The 19,817-nt window shown below is 34.9% G+C and overlaps 1 protein-coding gene across 6 annotated transcripts in view; it reads left to right on the top strand.

Annotated features, from left to right (window-relative positions):
* PLEKHG1 (pleckstrin homology and RhoGEF domain containing G1) overlaps window positions 1-19,817 on the top strand; it is a 261,599-nt gene that overhangs the window by 219,174 nt on the left and 22,608 nt on the right. For all 6 annotated transcript variants that reach the window (XM_074309560.1, XM_074309558.1, XM_074309559.1 and 3 more), the window contains 8 exons: window positions 2,450-2,496; window positions 4,910-5,060; window positions 7,800-7,931; window positions 8,614-8,796; window positions 8,896-8,991; window positions 9,199-9,285; window positions 13,388-13,421; window positions 14,366-14,461. In XM_074309560.1, coding sequence (XP_074165661.1) covers window positions 2,450-2,496; window positions 4,910-5,060; window positions 7,800-7,931; window positions 8,614-8,796; window positions 8,896-8,991; window positions 9,199-9,285; window positions 13,388-13,421; window positions 14,366-14,461 — 826 coding nt within the window. The remainder of the gene's footprint in view (window positions 1-2,449; window positions 2,497-4,909; window positions 5,061-7,799; window positions 7,932-8,613; window positions 8,797-8,895; window positions 8,992-9,198; window positions 9,286-13,387; window positions 13,422-14,365; window positions 14,462-19,817) is intronic.

Below are 19,817 nucleotides of genomic sequence, written 5' to 3'. Positions count from 1 at the left end.
GTGCTCTAACCACTGCGCCACCTAGCTGCCCCCTATGTTAATTCTCTTAAGGGCTTTTGTAATTTGTCAGAAAATTACAAAGGATTTTTTTTAAATTTTATTTATTTGTTTGTTTATTTATTTTTTTTTGCTGAGGTAATTAGGGTTAAGTGACTTGCCCAGGATTAACACAGTCAGGAAATCTTAAGTGTCTAAGGTCACATTTGAACTCAGGTCCTCTTGACTTCAGGGCTGGTGCTCTATTCACTGCACCAAACTAGCTGCCCCAGAAAACTTCATTCTTGGTTAACTTATTATGAAATACTTTCAGATATTTTTCTGAAAAACTCTGCATAAATGGTTTTTCTTTTGGTAAATGAGTTACATACTTTTGAGCTTAAGTTGTTGAGAAGTTTAATAAGCTCTAATTTATCATACTTATAAATGAGCTTTGTGGTGTCAAATTTAGTTAAAGTATCCTCTAAATTCTGAATTTGAATAGTCTGGATTACTGTGAATCTACTAGTAATAGCAGCAAGGTGGCACAGTGAATAGAATTGCTGGGCCTGGACTCAGGAAGACCTGAATTCAAATATGGCCTCAGACACTTACTAGCTGTGTGGCCTTGGGCAAGTCAATTAACCCAGCTTGCCTTAGTTTTTTCTTCTACAAAAATGAACTGGAGAAAGAAATAGAAAAAATAATAGAAATAGTAAGCCACTCTAGTATCTTTGCCAAGAAAACCCAAAAATTAGGGTTATGATGGGTCAGACACAACTGAAATGACTCAGCTACACAATATTATTCTATTTGTATGGATATTTGTAGCTAGGTAGCATAATGAATAGAATGCTGGACTTCGTCAGGAAGAGATGAGTTTGAATACTGTTATAAATGCCTAACTTTGTGATCCAGGAAAGTCATTTAATTGCTCAATGCTTCAGTTTCATCTGTCAAATGAAAGGATTGGATTCAAGGTACCTTTCTGATCTGATGCTAGTTCCCCTGTGCACATATTTATAATTTACAATTTTATATATAATTTAATTATAATTAACATGTTAATTAGTATAACATAATTAATCTATAATTCTAGATGGTAAAGTGGATCATTTATATAATCTGCATTCATTTCATTGTAGTTTTGACTTCAGGAAGATGATTATTGTTATTAGCGATTTTATGAAAAGTAAGCAAATTAAATTTTGTCACAATTCTAAGTTTGGTGAATGTTTCAGGGCTGTAACTGTTCTTCCAGGAATGTTCCATGATAGGCTGTAACCCAAAACTCTTTATCTGAATGATGTTTGAGCACCTGTAAAGATACATGAAAAATGTTGCCAATAGCAAAATTATTCCAAGTATGCAAGGTTAACTAATGCTAAAACAAAGGCTTTTATGGGGCTAAGTGTATTTGAGAAATCTTTGACAGAACAATGTATTTATTACTCCCTTTTTGGAAAATGGCATAGTTTTGATAAATCAGTCATAAATTGATTTGTACAGAAAAAGACTTCTTTAAAACATAAAAGTTTAAAATATAGCTCTTAAGATTGATATTGAATCATTCATCCAGGCATAAAATTGGCTTTGAGCATTCAATCAGTCAGTATTTATTAAGCACTTACTATGTACCAGCTACTCTTTTAAGTATTGGGGGCACAAGGAAAGGCAAACTCAGCCCTGTTCCTAAAGAGCCTATTATTTAAATTTTGTCTGATGTGTGAAATGGAATGATGAGACTGGAAGGTCAGACAGTGAAAGAGCCTTGCATAGTCTGAAATGAGCATTTTTACATGACACAAAAATTATAATTTGTAATTCCTTTTAAATTTTTATCATGACAATCTACTAGATTGCCAACATCTGTTTTGTCATGGTATTTTCTATCAAAACAAACAAACAAACAAACAAACAAACATGTCTCATTCCTTCCAAGTGCAAAACTCCTTTTATGCTGTTTCTTTGCTAAAATATTACTTTTTAGGGCTGAATCAGGTTGACTTATTTAAGGAATTGTCAAGAAAAGATATTGGCAAACTATGAGCACTAATGAAAAAGAGTTGTTTTGAAGGGAATTGATATGAATAGTTTTTTTAACCCTTGAGTTTTGTTGTTGTTGTTGTTTAGTTGTTTTAGTTGTGTCCAACTATTCATGATCCTACTTGGAGTTTTGTTTTGCTTTGTTTTATGGTGTTTTTTGGTTTTTTTTTTTTGGCAAAGATACTAGAGTGGTTTACCATTTCCTTCTCAAGCTCATTTTACAGAGGAAACTGAGGCAAACAAGGTTAAATGTCTAAGACTTAGGGTCAGTGAGCATTGTATCCACTGTTCCACCTACCTGTCTATTAAAATTTTTATATAGATGTATATAGATGTATAAATGTATATAGAACCTGAAATGTAACCTTTGTTTACCTGTTACTTTGGTCTTTGTTTACTTAAATCTTAACTTTTTTTTCTCTTGCAGAGTGAAGATTTTCACATTTATACACAATATTGCACCAACTATCCAAGGTAGATATTTGAGATGCAAGAAAAATCCATATTTACAAATGTGTTTTGTCCTAACTGAAAGAAAAGGGGTATGAGGAAGACTTCCTGGAGAGAGAGTGGCATTTGATATGAGCTTAAAAGAATGGGTTAAAAACTCAAAAGGATAAACAGGTTACAAATGCATAAAAAACCCATCTATTAATGGACTGGTACTTTAAAAAAAATTGACATTTTCCAAGCTAAATCAATAAAGTTCTCCCTCAGTATCAATTATTTATCATTTCTAAATCAATCTTAAAGATAACAGAATCTTATGGAATGATATTCTGTGAACCCAAATTAATTTATGGCTTGCTTTAAAATTCTTGAAAGTTGGTTTTAATAATTGCTCAAATATATATTTCTCTGGAGTCTAAGGATATTTTGTTGGATCTGTATCAACATCCATGAAGATAATATGACTAACAACTAACATTTATTGAGCAACAACTTTGTTCATGGAACTATGAGTTCATAGAATAATAAAAAAAAAAAACCACTAGATCCTAGCCTCAGAGAATTTACATTCTATTCAAGTGATACCTCTTATGGATAGATCAATATATAGATGATAAATTAAGGGAGAGAGGATGAGCATTAAGGGAAGATAGCATATGATCTGAGCTTTGAAGGTAAGGAGTCTGAGTACTCCATTCCAGAGTACATTTTAAAAGCAGAGTATGCCCTCAAGTGGTGCATTTTGCAACCACTCTAAGAGATGTAATTTTTGATCAGATCTTCCCATAATTCATCTATGAAGAATTTACATCATGTATTATAGGTTTTCATTCAGAATCTTTTCCATTGCGGAATTTGGGCTATTTCTTTTGTTTTATGCTCTCCCTATATTACTTGTTTACTTCCTTTATTGATTTCACATTTCCTTGATATCTTTTACGCCTCTTCTTTATATTATTAATACATGGCACCTTTGTAGGAACAGAGCCTTTGGACTTTCAGCTTTTCTCCTAAGTTTGATGCCAATAAATATTTCTGCCGCTGATAAGATAGTGAAGGTTGGAATCAGTGAATTTGGCTATTTGGGATACCTGGTGATCTTTCTCTTGGGTTTCCTTTAAGTAGGATGTATTTGCATTTGCTCCCTAGTTACAATTTATAACTGCTATTGTTTCTTAGAGCATAGTAATTATCTGTGGTGTGGTCGTATTTTAAGTCATCTTATTAGTAATGAAAATTTTATTTTAAAAAATAGAATGGCCATATTTAGAGTTTTCTGCCCACAAGGACTTTCTTTTATTTTGTTCCATGCTTAATGCTTGGAATTAACAACCAGTTAACAGCATTCAAGAGTCTATTATGTGAAGAGCATATATATATATATATATAGAGAGAGAGAGAGAGAGAGAGACAGAGAGAGAGAGAGAGAGACAGAGAGAGAGACAGAGAGACAGAGAGACAGAGACAGAGAGAGAGAGAGACAGAGAGACAGAGAGACAGAGAGAGAGACAGAGAGAGAGAGAGAGAGAGAGAGAGAGAGAGAGAGAGAGAGAGAGAGAGAGAGAGAGAGAGAGAGAGAGAGAGAGAGAGAGAGAGAGGAGGGAAGGAGGGAAGGAGGGAAGGAGAGGGAGAGGAAGAGGGAGAGGGGGAGGGGGGGGAGGGAGGGGAGGGAGAGGGAGGGGGAGGGAGAGAGGGAGAGGGAGAAACAGAGAGAGAGAGAGGCAGAGAGAGAGACAGAAAGAGAGAGAGAGAGAAACAGAGAGAGACAGAAAGAGAGAGAGAGAGAGAGAGAGAGAGAGAGAGAGAGAGAGAGAGAGAGAGAGAGAGAGAGAGAGAGAGAGAGAGAATGAAAAGAACACATAGGAATAGACTGGACACAGGCCCTCCCTTCAAGATGCACCTTCTGGAACCAAAGAGGTCATCTGGTTTAAATGTTTTACAGATGAGAGTGTTTAATACTGTGACTTCTAAGATCACTTCTAGCTCTGAATCTATATAGAGAACGAATAATCAGTCAGATGCAAACATTAAGGGTGAATGTTGAGCAAAATTTCGAAGGTGATAATGAAAATAGATTGGCAGAACTTAAAAAGGCATTCAAAGTCAATGGTGCAACTCATAAAAAAGATAGGGAAAAGCCCCTTATGCCCTTATCAAATTGCATAGCTTGACACTAAAGGCATTTCCTTTTATTGTATCAAAGCCTGTGCTTCCTGTTGTACTTAATTTGTAAGATGCCACATATTTCAGCTGATCTCATCATCTGATTAGCTGACAAATGAGTTTGGCTGCTCTTTTAAATCCAGGTATCTTGATGTAAAATGGCCTATCACAGCCTCACAGGTGATCATCTTCTTCATATGACATGCTTAAATGATATAATAAGTAACTCAGTTATTGATGAGTCTGCACTATGCTTCATGGATTTTATTTGCAGATCAGTAGCTGTGCTAACAGAATGCATGAGGAACAAAATGGTAGCCAAGTTCTTCAGAGAACGTCAGGAAACTCTTCATCATTCGCTGCCCTTAGGATCGTACCTTTTGAAGCCTGTTCAGCGGATTCTCAAGTATCATCTGCTTTTACATGTAAGCATCTTCAAAATGTACAGTTCTTTATGTCTGATATACTTGAATACACTTTAATATGTAGGAGTGGAGTTAAGGTTTTTATCTTTTTTTGTATTTTGAGCTGATAACAAAAAATGCTAAAAAAAAAAAAAAAAGCTGAAAACATCTGGAAATATTTTTCTTGTCCATTCTTTACAGTTGACTAATACATTTTAATTAAGAAGTTTTAGAAATACTGATACTGAGCATGCAGCATTGAATATGTCCAAGTAATGAGATAGTTTTAAAACTCTATAATTCATTTCTTGCTTGGGAGAATCACCTGGCAGACTACCAGTGCCTTTCTGGGACCTTTGACATTTTTTAAAAATGTCATTGGCCACTAGACACATTCTGGGGCGTGATCTTTCTGGGTGGTTACTGCATCATATAGAAAGTAATAATAAAAAAAAAAAAGCAGTTGTTTCCCACGTGCCAGATTTAGTGGGTGGTTTGGGAAAAAGAAGTATTTATTTGTCCTGGGTTTGATTTGGTGGGGCAATAACCAACAAGGACGTAAATGGGAACAGGATGACTAGTGAACAATTCGTTAAATTTTATTCTCAGGAATAATTGAATAAATGTTCTTGTTTTATTTCTCAATACTTTTACACTGTTTTAGATAGCTTTGTAGATACAAGATAATTTAAATTGAAATACGGCTACATAATCCTTTTTCTCAGTATATTCTGATAGTCAAAGCAATCAGGCCCAAGGCAAGTTTTTTTTGGGTACAATTTTTTGAGGTGGAAGAATTAATTAATTCAAAAATATTTGTCTGCTAAGAACTCTGTTGGTTCCTGGAGGATACAGAGACAGAAGTGAAACAAGAGTCCTTTGCCCTCAGGAAACATATAGGGGAAAGAAAGTGTGTGAGCACAGATACATACAAAGCAGATACAAGTTAAACTTAGAGGGGGGAAAGAAAAGGCACTAGTATTTGAGCTTTAGGAACCCCAAGAGACAAAGGTGGGTGGAAGGGAGAACATTCCAGGCATGGAATATAACCAGTTCAAAACCACACATGTAGGAAATGGCATTGCCATGTATAGAAAATCACTCAGAAAGCTAATAGGGTTGAATTGTAGATTACATCAACAATGTGTAATAAAACTGAAATGGCAATGAGAAAGCTAGGTTGTGATGTATTGTAAATAGCTTTAGGACAAAACATCCTATAAGTAGTATAAGACTCAATTAATCTAACCCCTTCACTTTGTGGATGAGGAAATTCAGACGGTTCCAATCTATTTAATTTGCCAAATATTGATTGAGCACCTACTGTGTACCTACTAGTGACATTTTTATTGGCTCTCTGCCATACCTAAAATTCCCTCCCTTCTCATCTCCATTTTCTGGCTTCCTACAGTTGCATTTGTAATTCCTTTGTTCTTTTGATAAGAAGGTCAAAAATGTGTAAATTTTGGATAATTTTCCTTTCAAGCTAATTTTGTTGACAAAATGACTCTAATTTACGACTTTTTCTTTTAAAATTATTTTGTGGCCTGTAAGTAAATTGATTTTACTTTAGTCCATATTATATTTGCTTAAGCCAGATCGTGCTTTTAAAACTGTGTAATTATAGTTTGGGACCAGTTATATAACAGGACAGTCAATTCACCTGAAATTACTCAGCTAGCTGTGCTTGCTCTGGAAGTTCATCTTTTGAGATCCTTTTGCCTTTCAAAACACATCATCAAGTATTTTTAATTTCAGAATTAAAAGTCCTGCAAAGCTACTGACAACTATGGACTTACTTGCTATTCAATCATCCAAATAAATATTGAAAATATCAATCGTACCAATAATCCCACCATGATATCACCTAATACCAACACTGCAGCATTGAACAACTTTCTCTCTTACTATGACCCTCCAGATAATTATTTTGTCTGCTTGATTAATACAGCATCTAAATCAGATTTTCCCAATGGAATATATTTTTTTATATCTTACTGAAGTTAATATAATATATAATGTAACTTTTGACTAGCTGTGAGAAAAAACTGGAGAAGGGAAAAGATAGAGCAAAAGCAGGAGTAATCTTAAAACAGTATCCAAATTTTAAAATAAATTATGGTATGTCATGTATTGGCATATTATTATTGGATTTGTGTATGTCCTCTCATAAATCCATAATACTTGAAGCAAAATAATGAACCTCCATTGGGAAGACCCAGCTTAGCAGAAACCCCCTTGCTACATTATCTATTCTGAAATAAAATGAGTCATTTCTTAGTATAATACTACTAGTAGTAGTAATAATAATAAAAATAAAATAAAGCAAAATTATCCTTTCTTGCTCTTTTTTATCTGGCTTATACTATCTGGGAATAAAAGAGAATGGAATGTTCTGTTTCTCTACTGTACCTTTTATTCTGGAAGATCACTCCAGTCCTGGAATTTAAACATTGGAATGCCTTATACTTCTTTTTGTTTGTTTGTTTGTTTTCTGTCTTTTTCTTTTCACTGAAATTGCAGTATTCCAGTGCTGGGATACAATAGTAATATGAAGTATTTAAAAAAAAGAAAAGAAAGAAAAGAAAAGCTATATAAGACTAAAGCTGGAAAAGGTGTGAGAGACCATGTGTTAGGAATTCCTTATTTGAAAGATGAAAAAACTAAGACTCCCCAAAATAATATAGGTATCTTCTCAGTGTAACAGGGTATGTGGAAGACATGTTTCAAAAATAGATGGTTCTTTGCTGACTTCATTAGGAAATAGAAAACCACCTTGACAAGGAGACTGATGGCTATGATGTGGTGCTTGAGGCCATAGACACAATGCAGAGAGTAGCCTGGCATATTAATGACATGAAGAGGAAACATGAGCATGCCATCAGATTACAGGTAAGTTCACAAAATCTTGTCTCCTTGTTTTGAACTTTTCTGTGGATTGCTTTTTTGTTGTTATTGTTATTCCTCCTTACTAAATGTTAAGGGAATATTAAATCTTGCTTCTTATCTCCCAGCATTCCTTATAGGAATGACTGATAACATCATATTATTGGTTTTCCTTTATCTACATAATTATTTATTTTGGGAGGGTTTAAGAAATCTTCTTTACATCATTTCTTTACCTCCTCTAGTTTTTAGTTCAATATATAATATGAGGAATTGAATTTTCAGTGGAAATTTTTTCAAATCAGTAACTCCAAGATATTTATCTGGAAAGGGAAGAAGTTCAAGAAGGGAAGAGAGCAATTTTTTCCACTGGTAGTTCACATATTAGCCCCTTTGTGTAGTCTTTGAAAAAATATAACTAGTAATATTAACTCTAGTGGAGGGTAGGTGGATAGGGTAGGTGGATGACCAACTATGTTCTAATGTTAGATAAAACTACCCCTACATTTGATTTTTGTTAAACTTTAAGTGAAAACTAATCTTCTGTGTAATGCCCTAAACTGACAAATGTATTTATTTCAATTATCATGCCATCAGATACTTGAAATATTAATATAATTGTTGTTAATTAATTGTTTAACTTTTTCCTCTTATTTAAAATATGTAAAATATATATTAATTCTTCCAGGAGATACAGAGTTTACTGACTAACTGGAAAGGACCAGACCTGACCAGCTATGGGGAGCTGGTGTTGGAAGGAACATTCCGCATCCAGCGGGCTAAAAATGAGCGAACATTATTCCTTTTTGACAAACTGCTTCTGATCACAAAGAAAAGAGAAGAAACCTTCACATACAAAGCTCATATTCTGGTATGTCTGGGTGTTGGAAATGCTATAGAAACTGAAGCAATTTATGGGTCCTCATTCCTTTTCAAAAGTGTCTTACTTTTCATATTCCTTTTTTTATAGTGTGGCAACCTCATGCTTGTGGAAATGATTCCCAAGGAACCACTTAGTTTTAGTGTTTTCCATTATAAGAATCCCAAGCTTCAACACACAGTGCAGGTAAAAAAAAAAAAAATCTCTATTTTTTTTTCTCAGTGTGATTCTTTTAACTTGAGAGGCTTTATATTCCATGACCTCTGTGAAACATCTGATCTGCTCTCTATGTTTCCCAGCAGAGGAAATTTTTTAAAAAAATAACCATTGCTCTTAGTATCCTCTGGATTTGCAAATATGAGTTACCTTACTTTTACAATCTGCTCCTGACAGGCAAAATCCCAACAAGATAAACGACTCTGGATTCTTCACCTGAAGAGACTTATCCTAGAAAATCATGCCGCTAAAATTCCAGCTAAGGTAAAAATGTAACTTAAAACTTTTCAAACTCTAGGAACGCATCCTGACCCAGAAGAAATGTTCTACTCAAAATTAAACAAACATTGAAATAAAGAACATATGGGGAAATAGAAGACCCAACTCAGGTGCATAAGGCCTGAATTTTTTGTGGCAGTAATGCAGGACAGATTGAGAGAATTCACAAAATCTTTCATTGATTTGTGATCATTTTATAGATGTGAATGCTGTCTGCTTCAGGAAGGTTGCCTGTTAAGAGCTCTGAAGTGCATTTTCAAAGATTTTCACAAAGTCCTTAGAATGCTGTATCCAAAGTTACTTTAGAAAGATCAAAAAAAAATCGTCATTTAAACTTTTAGGGAATATGAAAATATTATCCAATATCAAAACATTTTCTGCAATAATAAAATAATTGAATAAAAAACACATTTAAAAAAATGTTTTATCTCAATTTTAGGAAAATTCTCTTTTAAAGTATAAAACTGAAGAAACAGAAACTTGTCAAAGTAGAAATAGTTAAATTGGTTTTCCATGACTGATAATATATAATGTAACTTATAGTCAGATATAGCCAAATCATGAAAATAGGTACACACCCAGAGAACGGATGGAAATCACAAAAAGGTGAAATGATTGGAGCAAAGCAATGTATCCAGACTCTCAACTGTTCTTTGTCTCACTCCAAGAGTGTGTGATGCTCTAAGTGAATCTGACCCAGCCTAGAGCCATTCTGAGGTCAAGCCTCTTTCCACTTAGATAATTTTTAATAAGCTTTGGCATTATGCTGAGTGCTGGGATGATTGTCTTCTTTTTTTCACATTTATTTTATTTCAAATTTATGGGATAAAATAAGTATTTCCAAAACATAGTACAATAAAAAAGATAATTATACAGGAAACTGCAACTATATTGTATACAATTTGCTATTCCTTCTAAATATATAATAGCTAAATTGTAAATTTCTTCTTCTACTCTCCCCCCACCTTAGAGATGGCTATCATTAGACACAAGTAAATATATATATGTAAAATTTTTCTATACATATTCTTTTAATCAGTTTTTTCTCTGGCTATAGATATGATCATTCTTGGGCCTATTTTATTATGAGTTCAATCTATGAATCTTGAATTTGACTAGACTTGTCCATTTAGGGATCTTGAGGGTTTGGGGGGGAGAAGTATAGAAAATAGTAATTTGATATAATTTTTTAAAACCACATACACATGAAAAATGAGCAGCACTCACTGCTAATATTGAAAATATTTACTTATTTTAGTTTTTTCCTAAAAAACAAAAACAAAAACCTACAGTTTTTTTTCCCTTGGGTAGAGGGTTAATTGAAATCAAAAAGTAGATTGTTGGAAAGTGTTTAGATGACTAATATTAGAAAATTTTAAAGGTAGCAAGGCTTGGTGGATATAGAGCCAGTTTTTGAGTCAGGATGATCTAAGTAAAATTCAGACAGGTCCTGCTTCTGATGCATATAGTGTAATGTATTAGTCACTTAACCTCTCAATGCTCAGGGCAAACTCCCAATGAGCTGTGGTTGAGTTGTTGCCTTGCACTAGTGGAAGGAATCTTCACACTAAACGTTTGCCATACCAATGAAATTGGAAGTCCACATTACCAAAACAACACACACACACACCAAAAAAAAAAAAATTGCTGTAGGTGGGGGGCTGATAATGAAGGGAAAATTGTATAGAGACTTAAAGGAAATTGCTATCTAATGATAAAAATTTTGAACAGTACTGTGGGGCTTGGATCATGTTTGGGAAAGTCACTAGCCCTTTTTTTTTTCTCCCAGAATGTTTCCCCAAGTCTCTGGAATCCCTTTTTGGTTCATACAATTTTGCTCCTGAATTTTAAAGGGCTGATTTTCTAGTCTATTTGGGGAGAGTACTTCTCTTTATCCTCAATATATTGTGAAGAAGGCATACTAACATTCCCCATTAATGTATGTGTGTTTCTAAAAACCGTCAGTCTTCAATTTGTAATCAGGAAATGAATGCACAGGTGTGTGCTTTTTGAGTGTGCCTTCCATTTTCTCAGAATATGATGTGATTCAAGATAGTTCATGTGAGACTGATGATTATATTTTCTTGCTATTAATCATTTCAGTTTCATGCCTTGTAATATCCCTCTGAACAATGGCATAGTATAACTGACATACTTTATGTGCTTCCTGTAAAAGACAAAAGTTAGAACTCTTTAAGGTAATCAGCAGACTTCTGTTGCAAAAAAGAATAACTTGTGCATCCTTTTAAACATTTCTCCTACACTATATATGTATTCCAGACATTCTTGCTCAAGTATGATCTTTGGTCCTCAGTTTCTTCATAAGGAAAATGATGTAGAACAGTTGGACTAAAAAATTTCTTAAGTCACTTCTTTCTCCAAATCTATGATCCTATGAGTGTAAGGGTATTTATTAAGTCCTTACTATGTCCCAGGTACTGTGCTACATTCAAGAGAGAGAAAATGTGAAGAAAGGCAAAAATAGTGCCTGATCTCAAGAAGCTTATAATCTAAGGAGGGAAATGACATGCCACTAAATAGATACATACAAAATATGGTTTTAGCATGTGAAGAGAGGGGGCAGCTAGGTGGCACAGTGGATAGAGCACCAGCCTTGAATTCAGGAGGACCCGAGTTCAAATCTGATCTCAGACACTTAACACTTCCTAGCTGTGTGACCCTGGGCAAGTCACTTAACCCCAGCCTCAGGGGGGAAAAAAAAATGACTAGCATGTGAAGAGAAAAGGAAAGACCTTCTATATTAGGTATTTGGTATTCTTACTAAAACTGAAATATATTTTAGGAAGTCTACATTTCTAATTATTTTAGCTATCATTCTTCTGTCCTTAATAACTACTAAAATATCTTGATTTGATAAATTTAAGATGCTAACTTGTAAATGATGCTCATTTCCTATTTGACTTAATAAGCTAAAGTTAGTACAGTCTGATAAGTTATTTATAGCTTAGCTAAATTTTAGAAACAGAAAATTTTTGTTTCTATCGAATGCAATGTGAACATATTAGTGACATTTTGTAATACTATATTGGATAATGAGTCAGCCTCAAAGCCAAAGAGGTCTGGATTCAAGTCCTGCCTGTGTGACTGATCAAGCCACTTGAATTATTCTAGGCAATTTTCTGTGACTGGAAGTTGTGGACAGGGTGATGACCTGAATTTCCTCATGAAGGAGTTCTTTAAACCACTGCAACCATCTCACGGGTCCCTATCCCTATATATACAGCTGCCACTTAATGGAAAATGGCATGCAATTGTTGGAAAAACCTGTTTTTTCTACTCTTTTAGCACATAGATAGTTCATGTCTGACACCTAGTGGCCAATATGGAAATATCATTTTGAACACTAAATTCCGGAAATCATCAATCAACAAACATTTATTTCAAGTCTTTAATATTGGGCTCTGTGCTAAGAACTGAAGATCCAAAGACAAAAATATTAGTCCAGTCTAAAGCGGTTTATTTTCTTATACAAGAGGAAACATGTATGTACATTTACACACATATACATATATACACATACATATATGTATATATACATATACATGTGTATATGTATGTGTATATGTATATGTATATTTATAGCACTAACTACTAAAGTCTTTCCCAGATCTCAGCTTGCATTAGGCAACACCCATTCAATCTATGTTTCTACCAGAGGGAGAGAAATATTAACAATTCAGGAGTATAATATGAGGGATGTTTGACTTTGGGAAGCAGGGAAGAGAACAGAAAGGAAAAAAGTCATCAGTGATCTATCAATTGTATAAAGTACATATTATATTAAAATATAAATATATAGAGAGAGACACTATATATTTTTCTATACCTTGAATCTATCTACATTGTATAAAGATATAAATATCTCACTATTTAGCCAAAACTATTTAATTTTGTGGAGTTTTTTAATGTATAAAGGTTGCATTAAAATTCTTAGCATGAATAACTTTTTTAAAAGACATAAAGATATGATCTTTATGAATAATAAATAATGACTGAAGTCTATAATGGGTTTAGCACCTAAAGTAGAAAAAATTAGTAAATAATAATCATATTTTCTGTTTTTCAGGCCAAGCAAGCAATTCTGGAAATGGATGCCATTCGTAAGTTTTTTTTCCTTAAGAATAAAATTTCCAGCATTTTAAGTTAGAACTCAATAAGTATAATAGAATCAAAAATCAATGGAATGTTTAAAGGAAGAGAATGGTAGCTTTATAATTATTGAGATGGAAAATAGGGTTACAAACCCCTATGTTGTTACCTAAAATTCTGAACACAAATATTTTCATTTCTAGTTTGTGTGTGAATTAACTGATGTTTAACTAATTGTGTCTGTTTCCATATTTGTTAACAATTTAGGAAATACTTAAAGGGCCCTAAAGAAAAATAAGCTTTTTTTGCTGAATTATTTAGATAGACTAGTTACAAGAATCCTACTAATCAAAGAGCTATCATTTTACTGTTTCACTGTGTAAAGACACATTAGAAAAAGTCAATGGCTACCAAATGGCATCATATATGAGAGAGAAGGAAGAATCCATATCTATTTGACCATGGGAGATGCAATGGATGATTTGTACCACAGGAAGAAATAGTAAAGTCAGAAAGACAACTTTTGAAATATTACGACTTGTCCATCTTAGGACTCTCTTTTTCCCATTCTTCACTCCAACCAACATTTTATTAAAAGTCATTTTTAAATATCAAGCACAAGTTTTCTTATTTGTTTAAGCGGGGTTTGTGACTGTTCTGAGTCATGCAAATGCTTCCAATTGCCATACTAGAATGGGCATTTGTGCCCTGCACATTTTAATGAACTCTCCAGGAAGTGTTGGAGTGGAGCCAAATATGTGATCACTTTTCCTGCAGGGCTTGCATTCTCTGAAAAGTTCTTAAAAGGCCTACTGTGACAAATAGAAAAGCCCTGTGAAAGGCAATAACCCCACACTGAATAGAAATGAACTCATGAGATCCTGCAACAGATTAATGACAGTGATTTGTATATCACAGAATCTTGTATTCTAATTGAAACATGGTTATCTTACAGATCATCCAGGATTCTATTACAGCCCTGAGAAAGAAATGAAGGCATTTTCCAATTCTAAAGAAAGCACTGCTCCCCATCGCCTGAGAAGAAAATCTGGTAAATTAGATGTTTTATTCTTTATTATCACAATCTGTCATAATGACAAGTAGGCGGGAAGTATCCATTAAAACTCTCTTGAGTAGGGTAAGGCCTCTAGATGATCTTAGGTAGAAGAGGATATCATACTCTGTAGACTTTGGAACTATGGTCATTCTTGCTAAACAATAGTGCCTAAAATTATATCTTAAAACATAAATTGGAGAAATATATAAATTAACACCCAAAGCTTCTAGCTTTTTGTTTCCTTCCTGTGAGCCTCACCTTCTAAAGGCCTACAAACAATATCTACCTTGTATGGCTTTGGGATTGGTCCTTTTTTGGCAATAATTTCAAAATGGATGGGTTTATTTCATTTTAATTGTGTGAGTAAAGAACAGCTTATTTCTCACTGCCAAATTCTTGAATTTGCTATTCTTGAAACATAGGAATTTATTTATTTTTTATTTTTTTTTTTGCTGAGGCAATTGAGTTTAAGTGACTTGCCCAGAGTCACACAGCTAGGAAGTGTTAAGTGTCTGAAACCAAATTTGAACTCAGGTCCTCCTGACTTTAGGGCTGGTGCTCTAACCATTGCACCACCTAGCTGCCCCCACATAGGAACTTTTTGCACTCCTGAAAGTTAGAAACCAAAAAGTTGAGAGCCTGATACTAAGAATCATTTATATTTATTGATATTTTAATGTATTTTATATTCAAGATCTTAGAATCTTCTTAAACAGTCTAAAGTTTAGAAATAATTGTTATCAGAGAGTTTTTCTTCTCCTTGCTAGCCTACAATTAACTCAGAATGGTAGACAACATTTCGGATGATAGGTTTCAAAGAGATGTTTTTAGAAAGGATGGAAAATATGCAAATAGATACAAAATTGTTTTAGGCACATTTATTTGCCAACCAGTATTTTAATAAAATTCTTAGAGCCAGGTTATTATCCCTTCTGTAAGTACTTTACATCTTTGAAGTAGAAAGCCCCTACTAGGGAGTAAGTATCTTTTGGACTTAAAAGGAATTCATCCTCCAAAAATTTTAAGAAATATATTTAATATTTTTATTGATGTTTTTTATTTTTATATCAACTTCTTAAATAATTTCCTTACATCAACTTTTAAAAATTCATCTTTGAATATCCACCTCTCCTCCCTACTCAAGAAGTCAACCCTCATAATAAAGAATAAAAAAGTTTGAGGGAGAAAGAATTTCAGTCAAACTAAACATCCTGGTCTGACATCTTTCTAATGTAGTTTCCTGAGTCTATTGTCCCTCACCTCAGCTTGGAAGGGGAGGACCCACCAAATGCTTTGTAGTTGGTTTGTTTGTTTGTTTTTTTAAACATAATAACCTGAAAAGTCAAAGCCTGCCTTTTTGGTGGCATTGAAAGTATGATTAGCTGAGTATTTTATATAACTTACCTAAAAAATTAAGTTGCATTCCTTCCTTTTTCTCAGTAGTGTTGAGTTTCATAGGAATAACTTAGAAATATATTAAGAAATATATAATTTGCATATACATTTGTGCAATCTTTTGAAAAGTATACAACTAGGACTTGTTTGTCTTAAATACAATTCCAATCTGCCTACTTACAGAAGGACTTATTAACTTTTTCCCCATGGTTTTTAAGTCCAGTATTCTTTCTACATATCACTAGTTAAGGGCCCCATCTTCATCTGCCAAGTCAGCAAATAGTCAGAATGTAGTTGCTTTGGGAATCTCATTACCCCTTTCAGTTTTAAAAATCATGAATTTCCTTACAATTCCTAAAGCAATCTCTTTACCAATCAGTATATAGTTGTTTTTTTCCTTGTTTGTTTTTGTTTTATTATTATCTTTTATTTTATTATTAACATATATATGTATTGTCAGGCTAATAGACTTGAGAAGTAGGACATACAGAGGTTCCTTTGATATTTATAATGACATTACTAGATATTGGCAAACAAAAGAACATCCAGAAATAATTACACAGATAAGTAAATACAATATGCTTACAAAATTGTCTTTTGTTTTTTGTTCTGGAACATCACCAGGGTGATGTCTTGATACACTCATGAATTTAATTTAATTGGATTTGAATGAGGCAAAGTTACTCAAAACTTCACTCTCTCCTCTGGAGTCATCAAATCCAGTGGCAAGACAACTGAATGAAGATCTTTCCCAGGGCTCAGTTTGTTTGAGGCAACACCCATTCAATGATTAGGAACTATGTAAGAATTGAGACAAAAGATGACCTAAGCACTAACTACTAGGAGAATCAGGAAAAGCCTCATGAAGGAGGTAACAAGCTCAGTCTTGAAAGGAATTGGGGGTTCCTAGAAGCGAGGGGAGGGGAGGCAAGAGGGAACAACCAGTGCAAAGGTATGGAAACCGTTTTTATGGGAACAGTGAGTTGACCAATTAGGTTGTAAAAATAGACGGTATTAGAGAGAGTTAAATTAAATCTGTCTGAAACAATGCACTGGAACAGGATTGTGAAGGGCTATTAATATTAGAAAATTACATAACAAAAATCTGTGCTATATAACATGGAATAATAAATATGTGTATGCTTAACAAATAATATATTGAAGAAGGCCACATTTACTCAATCAATGATTAGCATAGTAAAGAAAATCAATTAAGTTGGAGGCTGAAGGTCGCTTGAATACCCATCATTTGCTGACCAAGGGGGACATTTCCTGATGTCCTTTGGAGCTCTTGTGCTCTGTGGTCTCTTTGTTCTTAAATTTTGATGTGCTCAGGGAAATTACTTAGTATTTTACATGTCTGATGTGGATAAAGCTGACCTGCTTCAAGGTTTGACATTTATTTCACATTTTTGCCAAAGTTAGACATGGGCTATTGTTAAATATTTCCAAGTAGCCCCTTTTAATTCTGGTACCTTCCCTCTGCTACTTCTTTTTTCTTTAGCCTGTTATAGATTGTTAGGGGGTGTGTGTGTGTGTGTGTGTGTGTGTGTGTGTGTGTGTGTGTGTGTGTATTGTAAAATAAATATTCATCCCAATTATGCTTATAGTTTTCTTAATATTAAACCAGCCCTAAATTCCTGAAAAAATAAAATAAATATTCATGTGAATTGCTAAAACAGAAGAAACTCCAGGTCCAAAAAGGGGGACCAGGAATAAGCCAGAGTTTGATCACAGTTTACAAAGATTATAACTACATTTATTGCTTGAGGACATAAAATTTGCAAGCTGGAGCAGAGAGACAGTTCTCAACTGCTCAAAAGGGAGTGGAAAAGGATATACATATTTGAAGTATTTATGATTAGTTGAGGTATTCATGGTTAATGGGGGGGGAGGTTAAAGGAGAAATACAGAAAGTCAGTGCAGTGAGGGTCCATGGAGAAAACATCTGCAAATACAAAGTAGGAAGTTTGCTGCTTGTGTGAATTAGGTGCTAGACTCCCTTACCCAAATTGACTATTCAGAGGCATCTTTAGATACAAACAGGAAGCATTTATTCAGTTCTTGCAAGAAGAGACCCAAGCACACCTGAGCAAGCCCAGAGCCTTTCAACTCCCATCTCCCAGCATTGTACTTGGTCTAGAGAGCCAGAAATAGTGAATTTGGTTAAATAGCAAAAGACTTGGGTTCATTGGATGGATTGAAAAGGATGTAACCATTGACTAATGGTCAGCAATGCTGTCTACTTTCTGTGGGATACATGACTTCCCGAAGTTTAGGCCTAGGGTCCGACCCACTCTATCTCACAGACTTTTTGAGACATCTTCACCTGGTCCCATTCAGTCCCTCCTCTTTTTCCCATGTTTAAAGATTTCTCACACCATTCCTGATACATTTTTTCCACCAGGACATCCTTGTTACCTAGGCCTTCAGGCTGGTCATTCTCTTCAGTATTAACTGTAACCTGTCCTCTACCATTTAGAACCAAACCTACACATCAGTGGAAGCTTTAGGAGCCATTTTAGCTAGGAAATCCTGAACTAGTCTAATGATTAAGTGCATAAGCAATCGAGTGACAAGATATTGCTGCTTAAAGCAATGAGCAGGAATCAGAGCCTCCACTTCCACCAATTCCCGCTATTGGTCTTGGAAACAGTCATCACAGACCGACAGATTGGCGTCTGGCAGCCAGTTATCTGTAGAACTATAGCACGGTGGAGGCTGGGGAGCCTCAGAGCCATTGTCCCATCGTTCCCACCTCAAGCAGTCCAGACCCAGACTCATTTGGGACAAAGGAACAAAGGTCTACTATTCTAGAGCTGCTTCAAGCTGACAAGGGACTATAGAGCTGATCACCCAGTGGGGTCCAAATTGAGGAGGGGAGACAAGTGACTTGTAGGCGTCAGCAGCATCCAGGGCTGAATGTCAGAATCAGGTCTCAGGTGAGCTCAGGTTGACCAAGTGGTTGGAATTTCATGGCTTGGAGTCTGAAAGAAGCAACTCTCACTAGTAGGTTAAAAATGCAAGGACTAAATATGAGCACAAGAATAAACAAAAGTGGAGTTAATACGGAGGTTACTGGGGACAGTAACCAGGAACCCCACCCAAAGGAAGATTGGGGGGGAGATGAGGCTATCATGAATGCCTCTCATGCAGCCAGCTTTTCCTAGGATAGATACCAAAGGAGGTTTCCCCCAAATTCCTGCTTTTGTTTCCTCAAAGGAATAGGGGCAATGGGCAGAACATTGTGGCCTTAAATGAATATGCTCTCCTTAAGCTAAACCTACGGAGTCCTCAGGCTTACAAAGGGAAGGTTTCTATCCAATTAGTACAGGTGTTAACAAAACTGAAAGCAGTTTGAGGCCCCTGCTAGGGGGCATATGTGTGGGCCTTTTTAACAGCCCTTTTGCTATATGGCTATATGCGGGAATGCAGGAGTCAGGAGTTGGGGAATTAAAGATGCCATGGTCATAGACAAACAGGCAGCAGCCTGGGCAGCTGAATCTGCAAGCTTGTTTCCCTTGGCCTGAAGTGAATTCCCCCTTCCTTTACAAAACAACAAAAATCTCTCTAGGTCCATGGACAGCTTGCATATTTAGTGGGGAATTGTTTGGCTGTCAAAAATCCCTTTTCTTTCCATATAGCCCTCATGATCATGCAAAACATGAAAAACGTATTTGAAGTCAGTATAGATATGCATTCTCATTTCTTTCCCCAGTTCTAAAGCTCCAGTATAGGCAAAATGTTCTGAAGCATTTGTGGGAAGCCTGAATCTCCAACAATTAGCCCAGGATGAGCTTAGGAGCTTCCTCAATTAGAAACTCAAAACAATATTAATTACAGTCCCAAGAGATTTCATCTCAATAGCAAGTTTCACCAATAAGGAGTTTCAGGTCTATATAAAAACAAACAAACAAACAAAAATCTTACAAACCATTGTGCATAACCTATCAAA

This window comes from Sminthopsis crassicaudata, chromosome 4 (genome assembly GCF_048593235.1).
Source record: "Sminthopsis crassicaudata isolate SCR6 chromosome 4, ASM4859323v1, whole genome shotgun sequence".
In the NCBI taxonomy this organism is placed as follows: domain Eukaryota; kingdom Metazoa; phylum Chordata; class Mammalia; order Dasyuromorphia; family Dasyuridae; genus Sminthopsis; species Sminthopsis crassicaudata.
Note: the sequence above shows the minus strand (reverse complement) of the source record. Positions and strands in the feature narration are given on the sequence as shown.